The sequence below is a fragment of the Rhodotorula paludigena genome (assembly GCF_050403205.1).
Source record: "Rhodotorula paludigena JCM10292 DNA, Rt_paludigena_JCM10292v1_ctg3, whole genome shotgun sequence".
In the NCBI taxonomy this organism is placed as follows: Eukaryota; Fungi; Basidiomycota; class Microbotryomycetes; order Sporidiobolales; family Sporidiobolaceae; genus Rhodotorula; species Rhodotorula paludigena.
Window position 1 is genome coordinate 433,387 of NW_027481455.1, and position 17,577 is coordinate 450,963.

Genomic DNA, 17,577 nt, shown 5'->3' on the forward strand with positions numbered 1-17,577 from the left:
CAACGAGTCTTTTGCGAGGGAAAAGGGAGAAAAGGGAACGAGGCGGAAAAGGCGAGGCGACAAGGGGAAAAGAGAGTCGGATCCAGAGACGCGTCGAGAAACGGATGTAGCGGAGAGAGGGGCGAGAAAGAGAGCTATGCAGTTGGCAGAGAGGCTTCGGTGGTACAGATGTAGATGATGGGCAGAGACACATGCGAGGAATGGAAGGGAGGAAAGGCGAAGGAGAAACAACGTGGAACACATGTACGGACGAGAGCTAGGGAGACGGGGAGGCGAGAACCGAGGCGGAAACGGCAGTGGTGTCGAGTCGAGGTTGCGCCGGCGCCGCCTTGCTCAGGACCGTATGTGGCGCTGTAAGCAGACGAGGGAGGATAGAGGAGAAGGAGGGGATGCGTCTTGTTCCGTTACTTGCGGCAGAACAAGCCGCGAAAGATCGAGCTCAGCGCACCTTCCCGTGGCGGCGACGACTCCTTCCGGGCCAGGGGAACCGACTGCGAAGCAGTCGGGGCAGCTGCAGGCGGCTGCTCAGGTGCGGGTGCGCTCGTCTCCTGCTCTTCACCACCTTGCGGGATAGAGTCCTTGACGTCCTTGATGGAAGCGGTCGAGTCGGTCGTCTCGTCGCTGACGGTCGGCTCCTTGAGGTCCTTCTCAACGACGGCGGGGGTCGCAGCAGGTTGTTCCGGCTGCTCGTCCTTCGCAACATCGCCGTTGACCTGAACCGGTGCGGGCGCAGGAGCGGGCGGCGAGACCGGTGCTGCACGCGACTCCTCGACGACCGGGGCGGCAACCGGCTCGACGACCTTGGCGGGCTCGACCTCCTTCTCCTCGACCGCCGGTGCCTTCTCGTCGACGACGGCAGGAACGTCCGACTCCTTCTTCTCGGCGTCGGCGGCTTCGACCTCCTTCTCCTCGCCTGCCTTCTTCTCGTCCTTGTCCTCTGCGGTCGCCTGCTCGCCCTTCTCCTTCGCCTCCTTGGCCTCGTCAAAGTCCTTCTGCACCTCGTCGTTCTTCTGCGCGTTGGGCAGGACCCACTCGGGCCACGTCTGCGCGAGGCGGACAAAGCGGCCGAGGGGCGAGACCTCGAGGACGGGCGTCATGCGCATGCACTCGATGACGATCGACAGGTCCGACGTGAGGTTCTTGATGCGGTTGAACGAGGCGATGAGCGGAACCGAGATCCAGCCCTCGGCATCCATCTGCACGTGCGAAGTCAGCGAGTCAGCATTTGAACGAGATCTGAGGGGCGAGAGGAGAACGAAGGGGACGCACCGACTGCCGCAGGAAGAGGTCGCGCACGAGGTTGTCGATCGAGAACCACCACTCGAGCTGGCCCAGGAGCCAGTACCGCGTCGGGTCGAGCATGCGCGGGTCGATGTATCCAGGCGGGAGCTGGCCGGGGACCTGCTGCTGCTGCCCGGGCTGCGGCGGCTGCGCCATGACAGGGTTGCCGAACTGGTCGATGATCGGGTAGCCGTGCGGGTCGAGCTCGACGGGCACGGGGACAAAGCCCGCCGCGAGCGCCGCGGCGTGCTGCTGCTGGTTGTGGAACGCGCCGCCGCGGAAGTTGCCGTTGGCGCCGCCACGGCCACCGCGACCGCCGCGCATCGCGGCACCGCGACCGCGTCCGCCGCGACCAGCGAACTGCTGAGACGGGTGCTGCTGCTGCGAAAAGGCCAGGCCAGGGCGCGGGGCCTGCTGGCCCTGCGCCGAGCCGGGCTCGCTGCCGGTCGTCGACGGGGCGGCAGTCGTGGCGGGCGTCGAGCCGTTCGCGTCGGAAGAGGAGGAAGGGTTGGCAGCGGAGGCGGAGGTTGAAGCGGACGGCGAAACACCGGCAGACGTGCCACCGAAGGGACGGATGACGCCCTCGGCATCCGGGTTCGTCTCGAGCGTCGGCGGACGAGCGGCAGCGCCCTTCTTGCCGGCAGCCTTGCCAGCGGCCTGAGCGACGGGCTTGGCGAGCGCGGGCGGCGCGCCGGGGACCACCTTGCCCTTGGCGCCAGCAGGCTGCTGCACCGCCTGCCCCTGCACGCCCTTCTTCTGCGGGGCGCCGCTGCCCGAGACGGAGCGAGCAGCCTTGGCCTTGGCCTTCGACGACTGACCCTGGCCCGACGGGTTGACCGTGATGTCAGCCTCGAGCGGAACCCACTTCTCCTTGCCGCCTGCATAGCGTGAATCGATTGCTCGTCAGCCTGGCTCGTTTGAAGCGAGGGGCTCGAGCAAATCAACGTACCCTTCTTCTTCTTGCCGCCAGTGGAAGCGGGCTGTGCCTCGCTCTTCTCCTCCTTGACCTTCGGCTTGTCGTCCTCCTGCTTGTGCGCGTCCTCCGGCGCAGGCCAGCTCGCCGCGTCCTCACCTCCGACGACCACCGAGCTCGATTTGGACGCGCTCGCCGGAAGCGACGACCAGCCGCCGCTCACGCTGCGGGTCGACGGCGACGGCTTCATGCCGCCGTTGACCGGCGCGGCCGCTGCTGCTGCTGCTGCCGCCTTCTCCTTCTTGCTGGCTGCTTGTGAGGGCTGTCGCTGCTGGCCCTTTGCCGGCTTGTCTGCTGCGGCAGCCTGCTTCTTCGGCGCCGCCGCGTCCGCGAGCGAGGGCTCCTTCTCCTTCGGCTGCTGCTGCTGAGGCTGCGGCTGCGACTGGGCCGGGGCGTCGCCCGCCTGCGAAAGCTGGTCCTTGCGCACACTCCAGACGTTCACCTTGGGCGGCGGCGCCTCCTTCTTCTGCGGCTTGGCCGGCTCGGGGACGTCCGCTACGGGCGCAGCTGCCTCCGCCGCGGCGTCGCCCGAGACGTTCTCCTTCTGCTCGAGCGTGGGCGACGGAGCCTCGGAGGGCGGGAGCGCGAGGCCCTCGACGTCGCCGAGCGCGACTGCGGCCGTCGGGGCGGGCGACGCGCCGAAATTGGGCGAGGGGAGCAACCCCGTGCCGTCGTCGTCTGCCCAGCTCGCGGCGGGCTTGAGCGAGGGGCGAACGTGCGCGGCCGAGGCAGCGCCGTCCTTCTTGTCGCCGCCCTTTGCGTTCCGTGCGCCGCCCGCCCCGCCCTTGGCGCCCTTTCCTCCCGCTCCGGCACTGTCCTTGCCGCCCTTCTTGCTGCTGCCGCCCTCGCTGTCCTTGAACCCGCTGCCGCCCTTTTTGCCGCCAAAGCGCGAGCCAAACGAGCCCGACGGGCCCTGCGCGTGCTTTTCCTTCTTCTCGACCGTCTCCCACTCGCCGTCGTCCTCGTCTGCCGGTGCCGCTGCTGGTGCTGCTGCTGGCTTAGCCGAGCCGTTCGGGGTCGAAGCGCTGGTAGTCGAGGTAGCCGGAGCGGTGGAAGAAGACGAGGCAGCGCCACGGGCAGGCGCGCGCCAGTTGTCGGACGAGGAAGCCTTGGAGAAGGAAGCAGAGCGCGGCGTCGGCTGCTGCTGCTGCTGGGCGGGACCGGGAGTGTCCGAGGCCGACGAAGGTGCCGGCGCCGGGGAAGACGAGGACGAGTCTGGGGCGGCGGGCGAGTCTGCGGGTGCAGACGCGCGCTGAGCCCACGTGGCCATATTCCTCGGCGGCTCTGGCGGGTGCTCGAACGCGGGCGGGGCGGGGTTGCGGTGAGCGGGTGCGCTCGAGGGCGGTGAAAGGACGAGCGCAGCAGCCGCGAGCGTCGCGCGACCGGGCACGAGCAGACGGGTGGGCGCGGAGAGAGCGAAGGGAGCAGCGGGCGAGGCTGGAGCACTCGTACGCTCAGGCGTTGCTCTGCGCGGGAAGGGCGACGGCGGAGAGCGAGCGAGCGCAGACGGCGCAGAGGAAACTTGCGCGGAGCAACAGCCGCAGCCTCGTCCTCGCGGCCTCTGCAGGGCAGATTGCCGAGTCACAGATACAGCGCACAATAGTACGTAGACCCACAGATGCACCCCTGCTTGCGCTCTCTCCCGTTGCCCCCGCTTCCCTTTCTTCTCTTCTCATTCACGACCGATGCGCACTAACTCCGTGCTTTTCTGCGCCTTTGCTTCGAATGCCTCTCTTCCGACTGTTTCTGGCTACGTAGGGTTCTGAGTCTCGCCAGCTGAGCCCGCGCACTGGTGTTTAAGGTCGTGCCGCTCCGCTCCCATTTGGCTCCCATCCTTGTTCTCGCTGACCCGTCTAATCCGCAACACGTGAAGCATATGCGACGATACAAGCGGGCCATTACTACCACAACACCACAACACCAAGTCAATACTGATACAGTCCACAAAGGCCCGCCTCGCGGGGTCAGACGAAAGCACCCAGGCCCTCTTCGCGCTTGTCGCGCTTCTCGCGCTCGTCGTCTTCGTCGACGCTCGACTCGCCGCCGCACATGTCGACCGGCCCGGCGGGCTCGTCGTACTCGGTCACGCTCTGCTGGTGCACACTGATCTGCAGCGGCATCCCCAGCCTTGCGCTCCCGCCGCTGCTCGTCCCGACGCCCTGCCCGCTCCCAGGCGGGAACCCGCTCGAGGCGCTGACCGTCTTGCGCCCCGAGACGACTTCAATCTGGCGCCGGATGTAGACCCCCCGCCCCTGGTTGGGCGGCGAGCCCGCGTTCGCACCGGCGGCGGTCGTGTTGGTCCCGAGGCGCTCGTCTATCGCGCGCCGCGAAGAGGCTTGGAAGGTGAAGAGGGACAGGCAGTAGAACCCAGGCTGCTCAAGGCGATGTCATCAGCAGTGAACCTCAGACAAAGAAGATACAAACCGCGCACGCACCATGGGCATCCAGAACGCGAAGGCGAGGAACGACTCGAGGTCCGTGTCGCCCAAGCTCAACAGGACGACTGACGAAACGATGCTGAAGAAGCATGAAATCGCCGCCGTCCGCACGCTAAAGTAGATGAGCCGCCGCAGCAAGCCGTCTGTCACGTTGTTGAACCCCTTCATCCGGCTTCGGAGCGCCCACGCGCATGCAATCGTAATGCTCAAGTCGGCGCCCGCAGAGGTAAAGAGCCAGACCGCGGTGGCATGGTTGTACGTGACTGGGAGGTCGGTGGCCGCATATCCCTTGTAAAACAACACGCCGTCGACGCACGTGAGGCTGGCAAAAGCCAGGCCGACGAGGATGAGGCACGCCAGCCAGATCCAGAACGCGTAGCGAAGCCAACGCCTCGTGATGAGCTGCAAGTTGTGAGCAGCTTGAGTGCACGACCTGCCATGCAGGCATGGGAGGAAACGCACAATCCCGGCTCGCACGCCCAAGTAGGCCTCGACGATGGAGCCAATCAAGCCGCTCAGGATGGGCAAGGCGTTCCAATGCACGTCGCCGTTTGCCAGATTGCCGTACGTCCGGTTCTGGTCGACTGTGAGGCGGATTGGCGGAAATGCAGAAGTTAGCGCAGCGAATGTGAGAGGCAGCTCGACATCTTCCAGCACGTTGTGATACAGCTCGACGCACCAGCCGCATCCATGCTCTGCTGGACAATCAGAGCCGTGTACGCCGTGCTGAGCAGCAAGCACACGAGCATCGTCCACCTCCCGAAGCGTGGGTGCCGCTTGAACTCGCCCGAGTCCCACGAGAGGCACAAGAGCGTAGCAAACACGCTGTAGAGCATTATCTGTGCGAGGTATCCCGCCTGGAGCGGCGCTGTGGGCGCATCGAGAGGACCGTGAGAGGGGGCGCGGGAGGCTCGCGGTCAGCTTCGTTCAACAAGCCCAGCGAGATGCCCTCGGAGGTGGACCAGGGACGCACCGACGATATAGGTGGCCGCTCGCTGCGTCGTAGCCACCGTTGGATAGTCATCAGTGTCGCTCATGGACATCTACGCCCGATCGAGCGGGAGAGCCGGGAGATACGGCTGCCAGACGACGTTGAGCACGCAGAAGCACGCCGACGCGAGGCCGCCAATCTGGCAGCAGGAATCGAGAGTAGAGACGATGGCAAAGAGGCGCGGGAGGCAGTGATGAAAGTCCATGAGTCTCGAGAAACCAGGAGGGGAAGGAGCACGAGGTGGTGGGGCCGGTGCGGGGGTTCCAGACGGTGGCCGGAAGTCTCCAAAATGAAGTGTGCAGGTCTCGAAGCGCCAGCGCAGTCACCGGGTACTGCAAGGCGATCGAGTGCACTGCGGCACGCTGATCCGGTCGGGCGAAGGCAGACGGCGCGCGCATCGCAAGCCTACCTACGCACAGCGCATTCAACGGCTGCGGCCGTAAATCTGCAGCTCTGACCACGTTCTGCTCGACATGAGAGCCCGTAAGGGACAGCGGGGCATGCGGAGGCGAGAAAATGTGGCCTGCAAGTTGCGCATGCAGGTTGAGAAGGCTGCCAGTAAGGTGTTCGTAACTCGACAGGCTGTCTGCAAGCCGGACTGGACTGAAAATGAATGGGGTGCAAGATGCCGTCGCAGCCCAAGACACACGGTGAAAGCTGCTTGCCCGGCAAGACGATGGGCGAACGAGAAATGCATTTGCGAAGATGCGAGTTGTGCGAAATGTTATACGATGACGGAGCAGGCTTATGCACAGGATGTTGGCGATACATTGGTCAACTGCATTGTATGCGTGTTCAGCGAGATACCTTGAAGAAGACCGGAGCGAGACGGCGACGCACTCAGTCTAAGCAACCCTCGCGCGTCTAAAGCATGGCGAGCACATTGAGGCTGGGTAATGCGCCTGAGGCATGAATCCGGTCAGTGCAAGGCTCCTCGTGATTGTACGGGCAAATGGAACGCACCCTTTGCTGTAAGGTAATCTACGATTGCCCACTGTTTGGCCTTCACGGCGGTTTCGAGCATCTCCTTAGTTGCGGCGCAGCGATCCTCGACCTTCCTCCTCTTACCCCCGCCGCCGCCGCTGTCCCGGCGCCGCTTCTTCCCTGACCCGCCGCCGCCTGCCTGCAAGACGACCTCGTGCAGCGGTTCATCCATCGCATCGGCGCGCTCCACCTCGCGCTCCATGAGCAGCTTGACGAGGTCGGCGTCGCCGTTCGCGATAGCCGTTGTCACGGCACAGCCGTCCTTGAGTGCCGGGTCGGCGCCGTGCCGAAGCAGTAGGCGGATGAGGGGCAGATGTCGCGCAAAGACGGCACGCGCAAGCGGGTAGCCGCCCTGGCTGTTGGGCGAGGCGCGGTAATGCTCGAGAAGATAAGTGATGAGCGGGAGGTCGATGTTGTCGTTCTTGACACCGGTGCCGAGGCCCTTGACGAGTCGTCGGGGGAGTTGCGGGCACTTGAGCTTCTTGCCTCGCGCTTGGGCGATGCGTTCAAGGTGATGGACAACTTCGAGGGTGCAGATGGAGTATTTGACGGCGTGCGCAAGCGTCTTGCGCTCATGTCGTAGAGTGAGGTAGAGAGCGCGGTGGTGAGGGGAAGTGGCGGTAAAGAGGGAGCGCAGATGGCGCGAAACGTTGGGCAAAGCCGACGAGAGCGACAGTAGATGAATCTCGACCAGCAGCTAGCGTCACGCAAGTCCCGATCAGCCTGTGCGAAGCGCGACAGCTTCGAGAGATGAAGTTGCGAACTCACCTCAAATGGGAGATCTTCGAGACTGGCAGGACGACTAGCCATCCTAGACGCTGCTGCAGCTGTGCACCTTCTCGCTGCGCCCCTCGGCCAGTCCTCTGGGTTGCGGTGACTCGTAGGAGACGGACGAGCCCAAGGTCTACCTTCGTCCACCCGCTCGAGCTGACGACATTCGCTGCAGAGGCCAGTCTGGAGACCTGTACCGTTTTCATTGAGCTCGTTCAGTGCTATCATTCGCCAAAGAGCTGCCCACGCTACGTCTGCGCTGCTCCCCTCATCTCGTCCGCCTCATCTCACAAACCAACTCCACGCCTGGGGACCGCCTTCCGAGTCTTCTGGCCAGGCTGCTGAGCTGCATTCATGGCCGCTCCAACGTCTCAGACGAGAGACTGGACCTCGGAGTCAGGTCGCGCGCTTTCGTTCACGTCGCTCGCTCGCTCGCCTCTGCCGGAGTTGACGAAATGCGTCTTATGCATTTTTTGATGCTGTGCGACCTCATGCGGCCTCTCCACGTCCGACGCCAAATATCTCCTCCCGCCGTCTCTCATCTGCCATTCCATGCCATGCTCGACTTGCTGCCATTGCCCGAAGCTTGCGACGCTCGAGTTCGCTGAGCGAGTACAAAGACAACTGCTGCTTCCGTCAGCTCTCCTTTTGCGCCGGCAAGCACGATGGAATCGACAAGCGGGCCTGGCGGAGACGATGCCGGTATGACAAGATCGCGGGAGCTCGCCAAAAGGCTCGAAGGAATGAGCAACAAGCAGCGTGACTAGCCAAGCGGAAGCGACCGCGCGACGCGCAGGCAGCAAGGCCACAATGATGACACGAGCGCCTCGGCGGCACCTTTTGTTGTTGCAAGATGCGGTTCCTTCTGACTACGACCTTCCCATATCTACGCCTCCTCCCTGCCCTCGACGGGCTCTCCGCCCTCCTCCATCGCGAGCTTGGCGTCGAGTGCGGCAAGCTCGTCGGACGTCTTGAAGGCGCGCGCGAGCGGGAAGAGCGACGCTGCGGCAGCGCGGAACGAGTCGAGCTCGGCGGGCGAAGCCGAGAGGGTGCGGAGGAAGGACTGGCCGCGCTCGAGGTGCTGTAGCGGCAGTTCAAAAGGGGTCAGAATCAGCTCGGCGAAAGGCTGTGGAAGGGGCGGGACAACGCACCTTGAGCGACGGCTCGACGACCTCGTCGCGCGTCAGCTGTCCCACCAGCGCCTTCGCACCCTCGGCGTCACCGAGCACGCGCTTGGCCTCGGCGCTCTGCAGGATCCACTCGGCGCTGCGGGCGCCGTGGCGCTGGAGCTGCTCGTCGACGAACTGGGCGGGCGAGACGGACTCGCCGCCGAGGAGCGTTGCGACGCCCTCCTTCGCGAGCGCGAGCGCAGCGGCCGGCGCAGTGGACGACGAGAGGGAGGCGTGCAGCCGGACGAGGACGGAAGGGAGGAGAGGGCACGACGGCGAGAGGGCGTACGCGGTGCGGAGAGCCTGGACGGCCTGGAGAGGCTTGCCTGCGAGTACGACACTGTGTCAGTGGAACTTGAAGTAGAGGAAGCTGAACAAGATGAGGTACGCACCTCGGCGCAAGTGCACCTCTGCCGCCAGCGCCCACGTCTGCACGTCGTCCTCGCGCACCTTGACGAGGTGCTCGAGGAACTTCTGCGCCTGCGCGAGCGGGTCCTTGACCGCGTCGGCGAGCTGCGCGACGCCGAGCGGGTCCGTGTCCTTGTACAGATTGTTGGCCGGCGCTTCCTCGGCGTCCTTCTTGTCGTCCTTCTTACCATCGGCGCCGGCAGCCTGCTTCTCCGCTGCGAATTCGATCATCGTCAGCACGATGCGCACAATCAGGGCGGCTCGCGTGCGCCACCGCGCAGAGTGGCATGTCCATCTCGTGGGGCCAACGCTGGGAAAAGCGCAACGCACCCTTCTTGGCCTTCTCCTTGGCCTTTTTCTTGTCCTTGCGGCTCTGAGCCTTTTCAGCCTCGGTCGCTTCGTCGCCATTCGCAGCAAGCTCGGACTCGACCGCGGCCGATGCGCCATTCGCCGCGGCGGGCTCGGCGTCGACGGCGGCGGGAGTGGGCGCCGAGGGGGAGAAGGCCGAGGGATCGTCGTGGATGCGGCAGTAGATCTGTGACGGGTACGCCAAGCGAAGAAAGCCTCGTTAGCATGCCACACTGGCTAGTTGCGAGACGGGTGCCGTGGCAACGCACGGAAATGGCGCTCTTGGCGGCGGCGGCGAAGCGCGGGTGGCGGTGCAGCTTGTCCTCAAAGCGAAGGAGCCTGTGAAATCGAACCAACCGTCCATCGTGAGCGTGTGCTGGAGAAGACCAAGCGCAACGAGATGCGGGGAGAATGGCTCGACGCACTCGATGTAGGCCTTGACCGTCTGTTTCCGCATGCAGTAGCTGTGGAAGTCGTACTGGTCGTGCTCGATGTCTTCGAAAATCTGTGGCCAATCGCGCAGGGCACGTTAGCACCTTCCTGCCTCTCTGACGGCGAGGGAAAGGGGCAGAGGCAAGCGGAGACGCACGTCCAGCATTTGGTGGTACCGCCTCAGCGCGCGGCCCCAGTCCTCATTGGCGGCGTACGCGTCGCCCTCCTCGTGGATGAACCAGAGGCACTGCATCTCGACGAGGTCCTCGAATGGCGAAGGCGCGTCCTTCTGCATCCGGCAAACGTGAATTCCTACATCAGCTGAGCTTCTCAAGGACTTGAGCGGCAGACGCCGAGCCGGAAGAACGCACGCGAGTAAAGAGCCCGACGACCTTCTCCGCCTCTTCGCACTCGCCGTTGCGGATGCGGTACTTTGCCGCCTTCGAGTTGAGGAACCGGTCCTGCCCATCGAGGCGCCTCGCGTCCTCCATTGCGTGCGCCGCGGCGGCGCTGTCGCCCGCGCGCTTGAGGATGCGCGCGCGGAGCGTGTGCAGCTCGGGGAGCGAGGGCGTGTGCGCCAGGGCGAGCGAGAGGGTCGAGAGCGCGGCAGAGGGCTGCGAGAGGTGCGAGTAGTGCGAGGCGAGGAAGTAGAGCGTCCAGAGGTAGGTCGACGGCGACTCGACCGAGTCGTCTGCGTCGAGATCGCGCCAAAATTCAGTCGCTGCCGCCAGTCACGGGAGCAGGCCAACACTAGACAGACGAGAAAACAAGCCAGACGCACCATCGCCGACATCCTCGGTCACGACCGCGCCCTTGTTCTCAAGCGACCTCCTAAACTCCTCGACGACCTCTCCGACGATCCTCGCCTTCTCGTCGCCCTCCCCGTCCGCCTCAGCATACAGCGCCTTGACGTCGGCAAACACGCTCGGGACGCCCCGGCTGAGCGCGTCGAGGATGTACGCCTGGGCGCGTGTGCGGAATTGGGGGGCCGAGGCGGGGAGGAGCGAGAGCGCGAGGCGCCGGATCGAGAGCGAGCGCGGGTACTGCGCCGAGAGGGTGTCGAGGATCGAGACGGCGTGCAGGCGCGCGTCTGCGTCTTTGGCATCTGCGTACGAGTGGGCGGCGGGGTCAGAAGGAGGGAACGGGAAGGGTTGAGGGAGAGGGGGCGCACCGCAGGACCCGCCCTTGGACTGCACCATGGCGCGGATGTACTCGGTCGACTCGGGGTTCTCGCCGAGAAGAACCTCCCAGGCCCACAGCGCAGACTCGGTGCGGCCGAGCTTGAGCAGAAGACGAGCTGTGCGTGCGAAGAACAACCTCACGCAGTCAGCTTCGCCGCTACGGAGCAGCAGTCGGTGGCATGGTGAGCGCGCGACGCACCACGCTGGACCGAATAGGCGGTACGGTCGGGGATCTGTGCGCTCTTCTCGCCGAGGAAGTCGAGGCAGCGCTCGAGCTCGCCGGCCTCCTCGAGGACCTGGGCGTGGAAGAGGAGGACCTCGCCGAGCTCGACGTCGCCGTCGGGGACCTCGCGGAGCATCTCTTCGTAGTAGACGAGCGTGCGGGTCGCGGCGGGGTACTGGCGCGCGAGGAACTGGGCGACGGCGAGGTTGAGCCAGTTGCGGCGGATGCGCGGCTGCGTGCGCAAGATCGACAGGCGCACGGCGACATAGTCGTCGTAGCGGCGGAGCTGGACCGCGAGCGGCGCCATGTCGTTCAGGAGATTGAGCGAGTCCTGCGAGGGGAGAGCGTGAGGGGATGAGGTGCGGATCCGGCTAGCAAGGGAGGAACGGGGCGGCGCACCTTTTCGATCTCGGTGGCCTTCTTGTAGCAGTCGAGAGCCTCCTCGAAGCGCTTGTCTGCGCGGAGGCAGAGGGCGTAGACGTGCCAGACAATGTGCGAGCCGGGGTCGTTCTTGGTGCCGCGCTTTACGGACGCGTAGCCCTCTTCCTTGCGGTCGAGGCTGTTGAGGAAGATGCCGCGCATGCACAGCGACTCTGCATTGCGGTGCGCGAGTGGGTGAGCGCAGGTCGGACGAGCAGGAGGGAGGGAGTGCGAGACGAGGACGGACCGCCATGGTCGGGGCGCTTTGCGAGAATCTGGTCGACGAGTGCAAGGCCCTCCTGGAACTTCTTGTCCTCGTAGAGGCCGAGGACGCGGGTGAAGGCCTCTGCGTCGGGCTGGGCGAGGTAGCGGTTGTGCGACTCTGGCACGGGCGAGCGCCAGGGCCCGGCCGGGTGCGCGGCTGCGGCTGCGTGTGCGGCGGGCGGCGCCTTTACGGGCTTGCGGCGGGGCGGCATGGCGGGCGGAGGGGGAACCCGGGGAGGACGAGGAGGAGGAGGAGAAGGGGGTCGCACCAAGTCGCACAGAGTGAGCGGGCGAGAGTGCCAGCGGGTGTACGAGTGCTTCAGACTGCACTCTGCCCTGCCTGCGCCCCTCTCTGCTGCAGTTTCGCGCACTCTTTTCCGTCGCCGTCGCCGCGACTTCGCGTTGCGACACGCTCGCGCTCTCCGCCTCGACGCACCTGTCCGCTCTGCACGCTGAAGAGGTACTGCGTGTGTGTGCTGGCCTGCGACTCGCGCCTCCGTGCCTGTGCTTCCACCCGCTGCTCTCTTCCCGAACAGGCGACCGCGCGACACCATGCCCGCCGCCGCGTCGTCGTCGCGCAAGCAGCGCCTCGAGTACCAGCCGCTGACGGGCCAGGGCGCAGCGACGAGCACCACCAGCGAGCTCGTAAAGCGCCTCAAGCACGCCCACGACCAGCTGCGCGACTTTGACCAGGACCTCGTCGACGTCCGCTCCCTCGACGCCCTCGCAAAGCACCTCTGCAGCCCGCAGCTCCTCCTCCACAAGGACAAGAGCGTAAAGGCCTACACCGCCTGCTGCCTCGTCGACGTCCTCCGCCTCTACGCCCCCGAGGCCCCCTACACCCCCGCCCAGCTCGCAGACCTCTTCGACTTTCTCGTGCGCCAGCTCCGCTACGTCGGCAACCCCAGCGACCCGCACCAGCACGAGTACTTCTTCGTCGTCGACTCGCTCGCCAGCGTCAAATCGATCGTCATCGTCTGCGACCTCGACGCCGCAGACGACCTCGTCGAGCGCGTCTTCCGCGAGAGCTTCGACACCATCTCGACCTCGAGCCCCAAGAACGTCGAGCTCGCCCTCCTCGACATCCTCCTCGCCCTCCTCGAGGAGCTCGAGCACGTCCCGACCCCCGTCCTCGACGTCGTAACCGCCCAGTTCCTCCCGCGCGCCGTAAAGCAGCGCCCGGCCGCGTTCCGCCTCGCCGTAGAGGTCTGCCGCGGCGCGAGCGACAAGCTCCAGCGCTACGTCAGCCAGTACTTTGGCGAGACCATCGTCGCCGCCATGAACGGGGGTCCCTCGACGCGCAAGGGAGGACGAGGCGGCGCAGCGTCGAGCGACGACGACGACGACAGCGACCTCGACGACGACGACGAGGACGACGACGACGGCGACTCGGACGCGAGCGGTGCGGGCAGGAAGCGCCGCGTCCGCAAGGCCAAGAGCAAGGCCAAGGGCAAGCTCAAGGCCAACGGCGCCGCGTCGGGCAAGCACGGCGGTGCCGCCGCTGGCGGCGACGACGAGCTCCCGTCGTCGTTCGTCCAGGCGCACGACCTCATCCGCTCGCTGCACCGCCACGTCCCCTCGCTCCTCCTCAACGTCATCCCGCAGCTCTCGGAAGAGCTCACGACCTCGTCGCCGGCGTACCGCCGCCTCGCGACGACCGTCCTCGGGTCCATGTTTGGCGAACCCGTCGGGCACGGCGACCTCGCGCGCGCGTTCCCCGCCGTGTGGAGGGAGTGGTGCTCGCGCGCAAAGGACCGCGAGACAAAAGTCCGAGTCGCCATGTGCGAGGCGATGCGGCGCATCTGGAGGGAGCACCCGGAACTCGCAGACGACCTCGCCGGTGCGTCGCCTGTCGTTCTCATCTCCTCTCCTCTCGAGGTAGCCTCGCTGATTGGTCTGCGAGCCCGTAACCAGCCATCCTCATCTCGTACCTCCTCAAGGACTCGGACGAGAAGGTGCGCATCGCCGCGTGCGCCGTATTCGAGGACATCGATTACGAGACGGCGCTGCACCATGTCCCGAAGCGCGTGCTCGAGGCCCTCGGCGTCCGCATGACCGACAAGAAGGTGCGTTTCGACGGACTCGCGCTCGGCGCGCAGGTCGCCATGTGTGGCCAGCCACTGATACGACTTCTGTTCGCTCCCACAGGAAAAGGTCCGCGCGATCGCTTGCAAAGCGCTCGGCCGGCTCTACGACCTCGCGTACCCCGAGATGTGCGCGCCTCATTTCTCTCCCGCGTCCCGGCTCGCCAAAGCTGACACTGCGTACACGCAGTGAGAGCCGCGAGGAGCTCGCGCAAAAGCAGTTTGGCTGGATCCCCGGCGAGCTGCTCGAGTCGCTGTCGTTCGCCGATGCATCCGGCGCAACTCCGTGCGTGCTTTGTCCTTCCGCGCAGAGTTGGTGTCATGCTCACCCTTCGAGCCTCTACAGTCCGTCTCAGATCCACCTCATCAACGGCACCCTCCTGACGTACCTCGTCCCGCTCCCCAAGTCGGACAAGGAAGCCTCCGAGCCCGACGCGGCCGCGACTTGGACGGACCGGTTCCTCCTCGTCGAGCAGGGCCTGTCCAGCGAGAACCAGCGCCAGGCGCTCATGGCGCTCACGAGGCTGTCGAACAAGACGGGCGGCGGGAGCATGTGGGAGGGGTACCTGGGGGCGTGCGAGAAGTACAACGTGCGTGCGGGTTGGCTATGCCACCTCAGGACTCCTGCGCAGACTTGCTCTTGATCCCAGGACGCTGATTGACGAAGTGTTTACCTCACGCAGTCCGGCATTATCGACGACAAGACGCAGGCGCCCCTCATCAAGGAGTTCCTCAAGAAGGCGATCAAGGCCATCTCGGGTGCGACCTTCGCGTCGATCTCTTACTCCGTGCTCTCCTGACCCCGCTCGCGCACAGGCAACATGCCCGACCCGGCCAAGGCGTCCGAGGACCTGATGACCTTTGCCGACCAGAACGTCGCCCAGCTCTATCGCGAGCTGCGCGTCCTGCTCGACCCGCAGACCGACCTGCGCGCGTACCTCAAGAACTCGCGCGACCTCCTGCGGCGCGTCGAAAAGTTCCCGCACGGCGAATCGGTCGTCGCGACCTTTGAAGGCTTCCTCCGCCTCGCGTCGTACGCGCTCGTCAACCGCTCGAGCATCCCGCAGCTCCTCAAGCGCCTCACAGCGGGCGCTGCGGCGGGTGCGACGGCCGAGGCGGGCGAGTGGGCCGAGAGTGCCGCGCGCGTGTTAGAGTACGTCTCGAAGCACCGCCCGGCGCTGTACAAGTCGCATGCGGCCGAGCTAGCCAAGCTCGTCGCCGACTCGCAGCCGGGCGGAGAGACAGGCGTCGCCGGGCTCGTCCTTCATGCGCTTGCGCGGCTGAAGCGCGCAGAGCCCGGTGTCGCGGTCGATGCCAAGCTGAGCAAGAAGGCGCTCGCGTACGCCCAGGAAGGCGACGAGACCGAGGCGAAGCAGGCGGCGACGCTGCTTGCGCACGACAAGGGACGCCCGGGCACGGTCGATGATCTCGTCGAGGTGCGTGCTGTTCATGTTTGAGCCCGCTTCACCGCTGAGCTAACGCCTCGCTCGCACAGCACATCGCATCGGCCGTCCCCGATGCTTCGGACGCCGCCCTCGTTCCTCACTTTGCCGCTCTTGCCCGTGTCGCCCGCCACGCGCAAGACGCCTTCGAGCGCAAGTCGGAGCAGCTGACCGAAGTCGCGCTCGAGATCCTCGTCCGCCCGAGTTCGGCCGGTGAACTCGCCCTCTACCACGAGGACGAGTCGGCGAGCTGGACCGACGCTGTCGATCCGCTCACCGAGGCGCGCGTGCTCAGCATCAAGATCCTGACGAACCGAGCGTTGGCCTTCGCAAAGTCCGACTCGGCGCAGCAGGCGGCGCAGCCGGTCTTTGACCTGCTGTGGCCGCTGCTCAGCGCGTACGGTGTCGATTCAGAGACGAGCACGTAAGTCATACGATCACTGTGCTCCGCGTTGCAGCTAGTCAGGCCGTGCTGACCTGTCTTCCACGTCGTCCGCACAGCCCGCCTGTCGCCTCGCGAATCCGCCTCGCTGCCGCCCTCTCGCTGCTCAAGCTCCTCGCATCCAACGACCCGACTTACCTGAAGACGATTCTCGGCAAGCTCGACCTTCTCGCGCGCATGGCGCAAGACACCACGTTCGAAGTTCGCGAAGGCTTTCTGCGCAAGCTCGTCCCGCTCCTTCGCCACACCCGCATCCACCCGCAGGCCATTCCGCGGTTCAACATGATCCTCTTCCTCGTCGCGCACGAGCCCGAAGTCGAGCTCAAGGAGCTCGTGCTCTCGCTCCCGAGGTCGCGCCGACGGATGCCCGAGAGTGCGCTTTCTCCATCTCGCTTGCGTGCCCGCTCACACTGACGTGCGTTGCCCGCAGAGGAGCGTCAGCAGAACTGGGAGCAGCCGTTCGTGCGCTTGCTGCATTTGCTCGCCCACCATCCCGACTTCGAGACGGCCGACAGCAGCGACATCGAGGTGCTCAAGTCCATCGCCAAGTACATCGAGGACTACCTCGAGATTTTCGCGACGGCCGAGAACTGCTCGTACCTCTTCCACCTTGCGCTCTCGCTCAAGACGGTTCGGAATCGTCAATCGAAGGACAGCGAGGTGCGCTCTCTGCCACACCTGGCGACTGCAGTTCGTGCTGACCCATTCATGCGCCGCAGAACGTCTACATCCTCTCCGAGCTCTCGCAGCACCTCCTGAAGCAGCTCGCCGCGCGCCACTCGTGGCCCATCTCAACCTACCCGGGCAGTGCCCAGCTTCCTGCCGACCTGTACGTCAAGTTTGCGACGCCGGACGAGGTGCGCAAGGTTGCGCAAAAGTCGTACATCCAGGAAGCGGTGCTCAAGGAGATTGGGCCGGCGAGTAAGCCTGAGAAGAAAAAGGTTCGTTCCTTGCTTTCCTTACGTGTTGCATTCGTTTGCACGTGCTGACCTGAGAGTGTTCTCCAGGTCGTCTCTCGCAAGCGAGCGTCGGCTACTGCAAACGGTGCCGCCGCTGCGCCCAAGCCGAAGCGTGCACGAACGAGCGCACCGCGGGCCGGCGCAAAGGGCAAGGACAAGAAGAAGGCCGACAAGTGGGATTCGGAATCGAACGACGAGAACGACGACGAGGAGGACGAGTCGAGCGCTTCGGAGGAAGACGACGACGAGGAAGGTGACGAGCCGAAGAAGACGAAGGCTGGCGCGACCGCGAAGGGCAAGAAGCCTACAGCGCGCGGGCAGCGCGGTGGATTGCGGAGCGATCCGAGCAAGAAGCTCGACAAGGGTCTCGGCGCGAGCGAGGACGAGGACGCACGGTCGGCAACGGCCGAGCAGGAAGAGGAGGACGGCAACGAGATGGACATCGACGAGGAAGCTCCCGCCAAGGCTAAGTCGACGCCGAAGAAGACTGCGGCGCCGAAGGGCAAGAAGGCGGCTGCACCTTCGCCAGCGCGTAAGTCGCCTGCCGCAGCGAAGGGCAAGAAGGGCGCCAAGGCGGACGAGAAGGAGAACAGTGGGCCGGCTCGCCGCGCTGCTCGGGGGCTCAAGCAACCGCGCGCGTTGCAGAAGGCCAACACGGAGCGAGTGAGCGACGTCGGCGAGTCGGACGACGAGGAGGAGGCGGCCGTGAGCGACTGAAGTCTGTGTCTAGCCCCGGTTTAGCGTTTGTCTCTGTGTGTGCGCGCATC

At 65.4% G+C, this 17,577-nt stretch overlaps 5 protein-coding genes across 5 annotated transcripts; 1 reads left to right on the plus strand and 4 right to left on the minus strand.

Moving 5' to 3' along the window:
* Positions 1-256: 256 nt before the first annotated feature.
* On the minus strand, positions 257-3,524 carry JCM10292_005215 (uncharacterized protein; the record flags this gene model as incomplete). Its single annotated transcript, XM_076646114.1, has 4 exons — positions 257-351; positions 449-1,196; positions 1,270-2,159; positions 2,231-3,524. The coding sequence occupies 4 exons, from the start codon at positions 3,522-3,524 to the stop codon at positions 257-259; spliced, it is 3,027 nt and encodes a 1,008-aa protein (XP_076508393.1).
* A 694-nt stretch (positions 3,525-4,218) lies between these two features.
* On the minus strand, positions 4,219-5,729 carry JCM10292_005216 (DUF6534 domain-containing protein; the record flags this gene model as incomplete). Its single annotated transcript, XM_076646115.1, has 5 exons — positions 4,219-4,626; positions 4,690-5,094; positions 5,155-5,276; positions 5,372-5,560; positions 5,666-5,729. The coding sequence occupies 5 exons, from the start codon at positions 5,727-5,729 to the stop codon at positions 4,219-4,221; spliced, it is 1,188 nt and encodes a 395-aa protein (XP_076508394.1).
* Positions 5,730-6,547: 818 nt separating this feature from the next.
* JCM10292_005217 (uncharacterized protein) lies at positions 6,548-7,477 on the minus strand (the record flags this gene model as incomplete). Its single annotated transcript, XM_076646116.1, has 3 exons — positions 6,548-6,585; positions 6,647-7,364; positions 7,436-7,477. 3 exons carry the CDS (start codon positions 7,475-7,477, stop codon positions 6,548-6,550), a joined length of 798 nt encoding a protein of 265 aa, XP_076508395.1.
* An 847-nt stretch (positions 7,478-8,324) lies between these two features.
* On the minus strand, positions 8,325-12,095 carry NAT1 (peptide alpha-N-acetyltransferase complex A subunit NAT1; the record flags this gene model as incomplete). The annotated part of the gene is made up of 13 exons (XM_076646117.1): positions 8,325-8,519; positions 8,590-8,933; positions 9,000-9,230; positions 9,346-9,550; positions 9,633-9,702; positions 9,789-9,868; positions 9,953-10,084; positions 10,167-10,486; positions 10,577-10,900; positions 10,967-11,092; positions 11,176-11,530; positions 11,599-11,792; positions 11,867-12,095. The coding sequence occupies 13 exons, from the start codon at positions 12,093-12,095 to the stop codon at positions 8,325-8,327; spliced, it is 2,805 nt and encodes a 934-aa protein (XP_076508396.1).
* A 340-nt stretch (positions 12,096-12,435) lies between these two features.
* Positions 12,436-17,527, plus strand: PDS5 (sister chromatid cohesion factor PDS5; the record flags this gene model as incomplete). The annotated part of the gene is made up of 12 exons (XM_076646118.1): positions 12,436-13,723; positions 13,798-13,949; positions 14,032-14,096; positions 14,158-14,253; positions 14,314-14,557; positions 14,651-14,726; positions 14,784-15,403; positions 15,463-15,833; positions 15,911-16,224; positions 16,282-16,511; positions 16,571-16,792; positions 16,859-17,527. 12 exons carry the CDS (start codon positions 12,436-12,438, stop codon positions 17,525-17,527), a joined length of 4,347 nt encoding a protein of 1,448 aa, XP_076508397.1.
* Positions 17,528-17,577: the final 50 nt, after the last annotated feature.